We start from the raw sequence: 11,457 nt of genomic DNA, 5'->3' as shown, positions 1-11,457 counted from the left end.
GCCCTTACAGTGTCGTCTTCAGCTGCCCATATATCAGTGAACATACTCGTATGCCAAGTAACTTTGAGGTGGAGAATCGCTTTCCATAAAATAGCTTTATCAGCAGACGTAGAAAGAAACGAGACTTGTTGGAATCTCTTGAGTTCTTACTGACAAAAGTTACAATTTATTTCAGTTTATTTAGTTGGCCAAATAAAACACTTCAGATAACCAAATTTATTTACATTGGGTACTAGCTTTTTACCGGCATGTGAAGTAGGTAAGGTAGTGTTTCAAGTCGCTTGAGCCTGTAATGGGTTCCGAACATGAAGGTGCCGTAAAAAGTTTGCTGTAAAAAAAGTAATCGCTCATTCCAATGGTGTGGAGAATTTGGCAAAGTAGTTATTATTTGTTGATTCATATCTAAAAGCATCTTAAAGATGATAGCTGATCATGTTTGTTGTCCTGTTTTAAACGAAATTATTTTAAGGGTAAAATCCAACTTAGTTTTTAGTTTTTAAATACTAACATTATTTTTAAGATTGCTACTAACAAAAATGAGATCTATGTTATCTTTTTAAATAAAATAAATTATTATTATTAATCCTTTACTTTAAATATTAATTAACCGTATTTTGTTGAAAATAGGATTGGTTTTGGTGCAGCTGGGATTAAAAAATTTAATAGCGATTTGTTAATATATGTACTACAGGTTGCTGCGGCAGTAAGCCGAGCTTGTTTGATTTATTTGAATATTTAGCTTTATTTTATTGTACTTTTACCCTTGAATTATAAACTTTTGCTAATAAAGTTATATATAGCTTTTTGTTTACTGTACTTACAATACGACTACTGGAAATCTGGAGTCATACATAAGATTTTTGTTTTAGTCGTATCCACAGACGGTTGTTTGATTAAATAAAAGTTTTACCATTATCTAAAGTTACTTAGATAGTAAAACGCTAGTCATGTAATCTGTTCCCGAAACCTTTTTTTTTTCAATTTGTCTATATTCAGGAACATTTTCTCGGCTTGCCCTCAGATCCTACGAGCTCACGCGAAAAGACAAACTGTTCAAGAACATAGAAAAAATGCAATACTTCCGCGGCCTGAAGCACTTCGACTTCATCCCGACGACGTTCCTCATGCCGGCGGAGTTCAAGGAGCTGTGCACCACCCACTACCGGACCAAGGGGCCGTGGATCGTCAAACCCGCGGCCTCCAGCCGGGGCCGGGGGATATACATCGTTAATACGGTGAGGGTTCCTATAAACACTTAAGTATTGAAGCACTTTGGCTTTATCTCGACGACGTTCCTCACGCCGGCGGAGTTCAAGGAGCTGTTATTGTGTCAAAATATTTTAGCTGTACAGTCAAGGGCAAAGATATCGACAAGTTACAAAAATATTTATACACGACTTTATGCACTTAACATTAAGGCCGTGTATACATATTTTTGCAACTTTGGCCGTGTCGATATCTTCGCCCTTGACTGTACGAACAGTGATCGTACTGAATATCTGACACAACAAAGCGTGCATAAAATACTATTTGCACACTGCTGTGGCAGATATTAATGCAGATGACTGTACCTACTCAGGTGCAGTGCTCATATTTTAGTGGTTTCCGTACCTCAGAACCTTTAAAGGATCAATTAGTTGTCCGTCTCTCAATCTGTCCGTCCGCCCGTCCGTCTGTCGAGATCGTTTTTTCTCAGGAACGCGTGGAGGTATCAAGCTGAAATTAACATAAAATACTAAAGTCTGTTACCCCTTGAATTTGTGAAAAAAAAAAACTTCTAAGTCAACGCAATTAAAAGATACCTTTTTTTTTGGAACCAATCTAGAATGACTGCGCACATCCTGCTTAGGGGCAGGGCGTCTTGGACGTTTAATTAGTATTTATCCAATAAGTATGTTTATCCGTCGACTAGTGCCCATAGTACAAACTTGGCTTAGTCTGGGAGTAGGTCAATTGTCCAATGATATTCATTTATTTAATGTAACCGTCAACAACTTCCTGACCATCATATTCATTATTTTCCAGCCGGAACAAATACCTAAAGGCGAAAACGTAGTCGTAGCAAAATACATAGACAAGCCACTACTCATCGGTGGGCACAAGTGCGACCTCCGTCTGTACGTGTGCGTCACCTCCATAGACCCCTTACTCATATATTTGTACGAAGAGGGCTTGGTACGGTTCGCGACGGTCAAGTACGATAAAACCAACAAGAACCTCTGGAACCCCTGCATGCATCTGTGCAACTACAGCATTAATAAGTACCACACGGATTACATCAAGTAAGTAACCGGTCAGGGTTCCTGTGACAGGCTGCTTGGCGCTGGTATCATGGCGCCAGTGACAGCTTTGACATTTGTGTCACTTTTGTGATTGGTTTAAATAACTAAATTAACCAATCGCAAGCAACGTCAAACTGATCTCTCGATACTAACGCCATCTAGCGATATTTTTGTTGATTTATTAAAATATGTTTTTTTATTCGACTGGATGGCAAACGAGCAAGTGGGTCTCCTGATGGTAAGAGATCACCACGCCCATAAACATCTGCTACACCAGGGGTATTGCAGATGCGTTGCCAACCTAGAGGTTTAAGATGGGATACCTCAAGTGCCAGTAATTTCACCGGCTGTCTACTCTCACGCCGAAACAACAGTGCAAGCACTGCTGCTAACGGCAGGAGTAGCGAGCAGATGATCGGTAGCAATCCGGGCGGACCTTGCACAAGGTCCTACCACCTGTAAACGTGTATTTAAATTAGAATTTAGTAAATTAAGAAACTGTAAATATCTTATAATAACGTAATAACGTTAGTTGATATAATTTCCAAATTTTAAAAAACTAGGTACTTTCATCTCGGTCTGAAGCACTACACTATCTGTTGGAAAAACCCGCCAATTGAGGTCAATGACATTTTAAAACTTAAATACCTTACCTACCTTTACATTTCACAGTACGCTTTCTGTTAATTTTATACAAAAGTCCTAACACAAAGTGACAGCGACAATTATAGTAAAGATTAAACATAATCTTTAACCTCGACTGTATCCAGAGGCCGAATTCTCTAAGAGGTCTGGCACTCGCGATCGCATTCACTATCTCTTTCATCAATGAACTAAAAGAATTTCTTTGCTCACCCGCGAACTTAAGGTTAAGATCGCGGGTGAGCATAGAAATTCTTTTAGTTCATTGATATGGACCTCCGCAAAGTAAAGCCTGATGCAATCAATTATCTCTTTCATCCTCAAGATAAAAATGCGAGGATAAAAGTTTTTATACCCTTTTTGTGTTGTTTTTAGTATACTTTGAATTTGAAACCGCATTGGTTTTTACTGTAATGCTGTATTTTTTTTATTGACAAATAAATAAATCCTCAGCTGTGGCTGAAAGAAGTGATGAAATCTATATCGAGTGCGTTAGATGATAACTCTCGCGGCTATCATCACATCATCGGCCCCTTCCTCCCACGCAGATGTGACGACCCGAACGCGGGCAACATCGGCCACAAGTGGACACTGTCCGCGCTGCTGCGCCACCTCCGCAAGCAAGCCGCAACACCACGGCGCTTCATGACCGCTATAGAGGATCTGGTCGTCAAGTCGGTGCTGAGTTCAGCGCAGACCATTCACGGCGGCGGCCAGGGTGTTTGTGCCCAACTTCTTTAACTGCTTTGGTGAGATTTCCGCTGTAGTTCACAGCTATCACCACAGAATACCCGTGTATTGACATGTTTTCTACAGGATGTAGACTGGTAACTTTTAATGAGCTCCAAACAGAGCTCCGTCTAGGGGGTCTTTTTTTTCAAACGGCCTGTAGCTGTTAGCTTCAGATGCCTTTACAGCAAACGGAGTCATTCGAATATCAAGTACAATCTAGGGCTCTTCAAGGCTAAAGTGAATAGGCTGTTACTGAACCATAGGAGTCAATCATGGCCAGTTTTATGTAAAAATAAAAAAGTAAGCAGAATTTTAGTAGTTTTTGTTCCATTCTCCCCTGTCAGCATAATAAGCAAAGTTCTAATCTAACCCTCCCCCCACGTTACGTAATGTTTTGGTACTATATTTATATATATATAATATATGTTGGGGAATTTACTTCGATAGCGAGAGAGAAATGAAGACACTCACCGAAGTTTCAGGAACGCTGCTCCTGGGGGCCCCCGTGTTTGGTCGTCCACAGGCGTTATATCAGGCCTTGAGTACACTGATTTCTTGTGTGTGCTAGATTTTTGAGATTTTTGGAATTTGATTTTTTAGCGGAGCGGTGACGCTGCACGCACACGGCGGTAAGGCGGTTTTCGAAGAGAGTTAAAATTTGATGTTGGCAGCACTGTCTTAGAGATGCTGCGTTTCGTTGTTCCTTTTTAAAAGCGTTTGGTTCGTATCTACATTCAAACTTGCTATCGATTCAGCTGAATTAAAATTAGTTGGAAACAAATGACCATCTTGTGCTAGCTAGACGGTAAATATATAGAAATACGGAACATGCCGCCGACCATAAAATAATGCTTATTTTATTAAGAAACTATGCTAACTTAATACTATAACATGCAATGAAATAGTAACGGAAAGCCTACTCAAGAGGCAATGGGCAGACCTTAACGACTGGTCCGCCGGTAACGGTATTACCGATGCGTACAGTGACGACGCGTGTAAAGCCATCCTCGCCCGGTGCAGCTGCTGCACGCGTGCTAGACGCCACTGCAACGGCGGTAGCGTGTTGTCGATCAACACGACCACAGAACCCTCGCGGAGGGGTGTACGAGTCTCGTCGTGCAACCATTTACTTCGCTGTTGTAGCTGGTGGAGATACTCTACACTCCAGCGTTTCCAAAATGTTGGACAGCTTGCTGAATAACCTGCCATCTGGCGAGGCGGTTAGGATTATCGTGAGAAAAGTCAAATTCTGGAAGTGCGTTTAAGGGTTGCCCGATGAGGAAATGTCCGGGTGTGAGCGGTAACGGATCTGAGGGATCGTTACTTAAACTACTTAGCGGTCGCGAATTGAGAACTGCTTCGATTTGGCAAAGTAGTGTGTTAAATTCGTCCTGTGTAAGTGTTAGTGTACCGATGACACGATGTAAGTGCGTTTTTAGGGAACGCACGGCCGATTCATACAGACCTCCGAAATGACTTGCATAGGGGGGATTGAAATGCCAAGTGATGGCCAAGTCAGTTAGCTGATTATTGATTAAAGTTTCGTTGGCTTCGTTATGGAGAAAAGAGTAAAGTTCCGATAGATAGCGGTCACATCCGACGAAATTACGACCGTTGTCAGAATAAATGTCTGAACAGAGCCCTCGACGAGAAATGAATCGGCGTAACGCGTTTAGAAATGAATCGGTTGACAGGTCAGGAACGAGTTCCAAGTGAATAGCCTTCGTTGACATGCAAACGAAGACGCATACATAAGATTTAAATATCTTAGCATTTTTAAATCTGCTAGATTTAAGATTAAAGTGCCCGGCGAAATCTATGCCTACATGTAAAAATGGACGCAGAGAACGGACTCTGGCGGCCGGCAGATGAGCCATCGGCGGCTGCGGCGCAACCGGTCGCGCGCGGAAGCAGCGCACACAGCGGCGCGTGCGCATACGAACTGCGTCACGTGCGCATAAGATCCAGTAGGTCTGTGCAAGCAAATATTGTAAAGTTTGAGGACCGACATGCAGATGTGTCGTATGGTAAAAATCTATCAGTAAGTTGGTAAAATGATGTCGTTTTGGTAAAATAATTTGATGCCTAGCGTCGTATGAAACGTTAGCACGATTTATTCTGCCGCCGACCCTGAGCAGTCCGGCGTCATCTATGAAAGGTTTAAGTTTTTGAAGACGTTTAGTACATCTGTCGTCGTCCTGAAGACGCGAGATATCGGCTGAAAACTGCTCCGATTGAACTAGCAAAATTATTCGATTGAGAGCCTGCTTGGTCTCTGGAATCGTAACAAACTTAGTCGAGTAAGATTGCGTTTTTCGACATTTATGATAAAATCGAAAGATTAATGCTACGACGCGCAACATTTTAGGCAATGAAGAAAACCTTTCAAGAAACTCGAGATTAGAGTCACTCGTATGAGTGACGAGAGTGTGTTTACGACGTTCTTCGTCAGTATGACAATTGATGTGAGACATCGGCCATTCTGGCTGCGGCTTAGTGAGCCAGGAGGGTCCATGAAACCATTGTTGAAGGTCCAAACGTGAAGGAAGAACCCCTCGGGACGCGGGGTCCGCGGGTTGTCAGCAGATCGCACGTGATGCCATTGTGCGGCAGGCACGTTGCTTGTAGTTTCCGCGATACGGTTACAAACATAAGTTCGCCACTTGTCGGGGGAAGAACGAAGCCAAGCAAGTGTGATTGATGAATCGCACCAAGCAAATACTTGATTAAATGATAAGACATTGCTGTAAGCAGTGTTTACCTTTTTAATGAGCTTGGATAAAAGCAGAGCACCGCACAGTTCCAGGCGTGGAACCGATAGGCGTTTCAAAGGCGCAACCTTGGTCTTGCTAAGAAGAAGATGGGAAGTAATGACACCGTCCGAGTCAGTAACACGAATATATACGCAGGCAGAATACGCCTTCTCGGAGGCATCCGAAAAACCATGAAGTTGCACGTCATGAACGCTTGGAAGTACATGACGAGGTAATGAAATATTTTGAAGCAACGGAAGTTCATCAAGAAATTGATACCACATATCACAGACACCCTGAGGAGGAGCTTCGTCCCATCCCGTACCTGACACCCACAGGAGTTGAATTAAATGCTTGACATACAAAGTAATGGGACTAAGAAAACCCAAAGGATCGTAAATCTTTGCGATTTCGGCAAGCATGATACGTTTTGTACATCTACGCGTAGGTATGTCCGTCTTATAAGTAAAAGTATCCGATTTCGGATTCCATTTGAGTCCTAGTACTTTTACTGAAGGGTCAGTGTCAAGTGCGGAAAGTATTAAGGAGTCGTCTTGATGATCGTTATTGTTTAAAACGTGAGATAAAAATTCAGAGCTATTGCTAGTCCATTTGCGAAGTTCGAACGTTCCCGCCTTGCAAATGGACGTGAGCTGACGTTGAAGAACTAAGGCTTGATCCAGTGTATCAGCACCGGTTACAACGTCATCGACGAAGACATTGTTGAGAAGCACTTGCGACGCAAGTGGAAACTTGGCTGCTTCGTCAATCGCTAATTGACGAAGTGTCCGTAAGGCCAGAAATGGCGCCGAGGCAACGCCAAAAGTCACCGTGCACAGGCGGTATTCCTGTACAGGATCAAGAGGAGAGAATCGCCAAAGGATTCGTTGAAAGTCGCGATGTTCCTTGCAGACATTGATGAAGCGATACATCATTTTGATGTCAGCTGTAAAAACGATTTTATGAAGCCGATATTTTAAAAGAACTTCGGAAATGTCTTGATGAAGCTTCTGTCCTGTAAGGAGATTGTCATTTAGTGAACGACCCGAAGATGTCTTACATGAAGCATCATACACCACACGTAGCTGTGTAGTGGCCGCCGACCTTTTCACCACGCAGTGATGAGGAACATAGTAAGGAGTTATGTCACCGTTCACTGAATCAGAGACAGGCTCCATGTGACCCATGTCTAAGTACTCTTGAAGACATTTGTTGTATTCTGCTCGTAAAACAGAATCACGTGCTAATCGGACCTCTAGTTTAGATAAACGTGAGAGGGCGATATTGCGAGATTCGCCCAAAGGAGGCGCATTCTCCTTGAAAGGAAGCGAAACCGTGTACTTACCGGTTGAATCGCGTTTGTGAGTATTCACGAAAATGAACTCGCACAAAGCGTCATCTTTTGAAAGATGAGTCTCCTCTGGAATAGACTCCAGTTCCCAAAACCTTTGGAGTTGAATATCCAACTGACACGTACTGAGATTAGTGCTAACTAGTCCGCGAGAAGTATGGGAAATTCTACCGTTGAGTAGGTAGCCAAAGATACTGTTAATAGCCACAGGAGTTCCCTGCGGGCTTTAATATTGTCGTGAAGCAGTATGCTGTCACTGTAGTCGGACCCCAGCAGGAGCTCGACAGGACGCGCAGAACGCAGTTCTGGATCCGCTAAAGAAAGACCTTGAAGGTGTGGAATTTGTTCGAATGAACTCGGAATGTTCGGAATGTAACTAGTTATTTTTGGTAAAACTAAAGCTTCGATGTACAGCTTCGGTTCAGGCTTGTCGTGGGGTGTAACTTCACACATCACGTAACCACGCGGCCGCTCGTTGCTGTCGCCGATGCCCGAGACAGTCGTGCTTGCGTGCGCGGGCGCCGCGGCAGGCCGAGCCGCTGTACGCACGACTCCGTGATGAGCGTGGCTTGCGAGCCCTGGTCCACGAGAGCGCGCACGGGACGCGCCGCCGCCAGCGGAGCGTCCGTGGAACGAATATTGACTAGCGCAGTGGTTAACAAAACCGTACAATTTTTGTTGTTAGTTGGACCCAAATCCCCATGTAATGGAGTGGGTGAAGACGCAGTGTCCGCTACCGAGCGTGACTCGGGGACGTGGAACATTCCGTCGTCAGTGGACTTTGACGGAGCGGGCATGTCCTCATGTAATGAAGAGTGATGCCGCTGCGAGCAAACGCGGCAACTGTGGCGCGAATTACAATCCTTTGTTTCGTGACCGAAAAACAAACAATTGTTACAAATATTATTTTCTGTTATAAAACGTTTTCGTTCAGTTAAATTAAGTTTTTTAAAGTTATCACATTTATATAACGGATGAGAATTTTCTTTGCAAAACATGCATTTAATTTTATTCAAATAATCGAATGAAGTTGTGGCGTGAACACTCATAGTTCGCGCGTGACGTGAAAAGGAAGAGTCAGAAGATTGTGGCACGGTATGCTTGTAATGCTGTGCATCGGAATGCGAGCGAGAGAGTGATAACGCGCGGCGCGCAGCATGCGCGTGACGTGAGGCCGGGCCGAGGGCCAGTCGCGCAGACGACATCACCTCCGTCGTTGATAGTTCCTTGTTAAGGAAAACTACTAATTCCTTGACACTAGGAATGTCACTTGACGATTGTAACGACAATTCAAAACGTCTACGAATATTAGGCGTAATTTTGCGCAGCAAAATGTTTAAAAGAACAAAACTCCAGTCCGACACTGGAAATCCTAAAGAATATAAGGCCGTAATGTTTTCATGGTAGGTATTTAACAAGTTACGTAAGCTCGATTCAATGTTTTTATCATTGACCGGTTCGACATCAAATATATTATTGAAATGCTTAGTTGCAATAATGCGTTTATTGTCATAACGATTCATTAACACTTGTAAGGCGTTATCATAATTGGACTCAGTGACCGGAATAGATTTTATTAAATTATAGGGTTCACCCTTTAGGGACAAGAGTAAATAACGAAATCGTTCGACGTTAGTTAAGGAATCGTTATCATGCACGAGAGATTTATATAAATCATAAAAGGCATTCCATTCGGTAAGTTTACCCTCAAATGATTGCAACGACAGTGTAGGTAACTTGACATGAGCCTTGTTAAGGTCTCGCGCGTCGTGCCCGCAAGGCCCCGACATGCTAACGGTACTTTGTCTACGCGTCTCCTTCATAGTATCCAAAATTGTTTGAACTTCATAATACAGCGTATCGAATTGATTACGCGTTGCTAAATGTTGATCTTTATTAAAATCGCCAAGTTTTACCGAAAGTTTTTCGATTTTTCCTTGAACTTGGAAGAATGTTTTTTTTATCGAATTTAAATCCTTAACACGCACTCTGAATTCAGATAAATTGTTAGAACAATCTACAATACGTTGGATACCATTTAGGGCTAAATCACGTTCGAACGTTAGTTGTTCAAGTTCCATCGTGAATTATTCGGAAAAAAATTTTATTTTGTATAGGTAGGTAGATACTGTTACTGTTAAAGTCGTTTAGTAAAATGAAAGTTAAGTGTAAATGTAATGTTTTTTTCGTAAACCAAAAGGAAATAAAATTTAACACGTTGTGTCAATGGAATAAAATTATTTGTTCAAGTACGAAAATACGTGAACTACACAGGTGGGTCATGTACGACGAAAATACAATGGCCGCTAGAAATGGGTTCGGTACGCAATACCTAAACCGCTAGAAAATATTATTTAAGCAAATATACTGCTTCAGTATAAATAAATCGGTATGCAATAGGTATAAATTTTAGCAGTCGCCGTGTCGCCTCGTTATGGCGCCGAGCAGGCGAGCGTTACCAACTACCGCCGCCGCGCGGTCAGAAAATAAGGAAATTTAATTTCGAAAATATCGCTCAAAACCTTATGAAACTATATATAATTAGGAAGATCTCGTTGAGATCTCACTGTACACACCGGTATTATCGCAAAATAACACGCGAGATGGTCGGAAACTCGATATTAATATTTTATGGCTGGCGGTAGATCCGCGCTGCGCGCATAGAATTTTATTACGAGTATTGTAATAGCTAGCACAAATAGGTGAAACGCGAGTGTACACAAATTAACCAGATATAATTAACGATATATCCGGTTCGAAACTTATGTTGGGGAATTTCCTTCGATAGCGAGAGAGAAATGAAGACACTCACCGAAGTTTCAGGAACGCTGCTCCTGGGGGCCCCGGTGTTTGGTCGTCCACAGGCGTTATATCAGGCCTTGAGTACACTGATTTCTTGTGTGTGCTAGATTTTTGAGAATTTTTGAATTTGATTTTTAGCGGAGCGGTGACGCTGCACGCACACGGCGGTAAGGCGGTTTTCGAAGAGAGTTAAAATTTGATGTTGGCAGCACTGTCTTAGAGATGCTGCGTTTCGTTGTTCCTTTTTTAAAAGCGTTTGGTTCGTATCTACATTCAAACTTGCTATCGATTCAGCTGAATTAAATTAGTTGGAAACAAATGACCATCTTGTGCTAGCTAGACGGTAAATATATAGAAATACGGAACAATAATATATATAAATAATATATATATATATACTATATTAAACTGTTTGGGTAGAAAAACAGCAAGCAATTTTAAGATGCCATGGAGTAGCCTACATTAATTATTCTAGTACATTGGATTTATTCCATAATAATAAATATGGAAAAATAAATTAATGTTGCTGACGTAATCACCATCCAAGCGCCATGTCATTCAAAATTAAGTAACAAAGATTCTTCACCATCTTTGGGGCTTTAAGTATACTTGAATAACCGATATGAACATCCACTCGCAATGAGGGCTATCGCGTGATGAATCGCCAATAGAGGCGCTAGTGTAGCGTTGAGGTCTCCGAAAGTCAAAATCTCATAGTTTTGGGTGAGCTACGGCGGGATTTATTATAATGTAGAATAATTTTGTGAATATTTGCAATATCTGAAATTAATAATTGCAAATATGCGTTCCGGGCAATGAATGTCTGTTTTTGAGACAGTTTTGTCTTTCGGAACTTTGTCTTTCCTTTTTTTCGAACAAAACGGAGACTATGCAA

At 42.1% G+C, this 11,457-nt stretch overlaps 1 protein-coding gene across 1 annotated transcript in view; it reads left to right on the top strand.

Annotated features, from left to right (window-relative positions):
* The window catches only part of LOC141432953 (uncharacterized), a 33,517-nt gene that overhangs the window by 14,123 nt on the left and 7,937 nt on the right, over positions 1-11,457 (top strand). The window contains 4 exon segments of the mRNA XM_074094788.1: positions 1,022-1,235; positions 2,026-2,282; positions 3,473-3,626; positions 3,628-3,673. Coding sequence (XP_073950889.1) covers positions 1,022-1,235; positions 2,026-2,282; positions 3,473-3,626; positions 3,628-3,673 — 671 coding nt within the window.

The sequence above is a fragment of the Choristoneura fumiferana genome, chromosome 11 (assembly GCF_025370935.1).
Source record: "Choristoneura fumiferana chromosome 11, NRCan_CFum_1, whole genome shotgun sequence".
NCBI classification, from domain to species: Eukaryota; Metazoa; Arthropoda; class Insecta; order Lepidoptera; family Tortricidae; genus Choristoneura; species Choristoneura fumiferana.
Note: the sequence above shows the minus strand (reverse complement) of the source record. Positions and strands in the feature narration are given on the sequence as shown.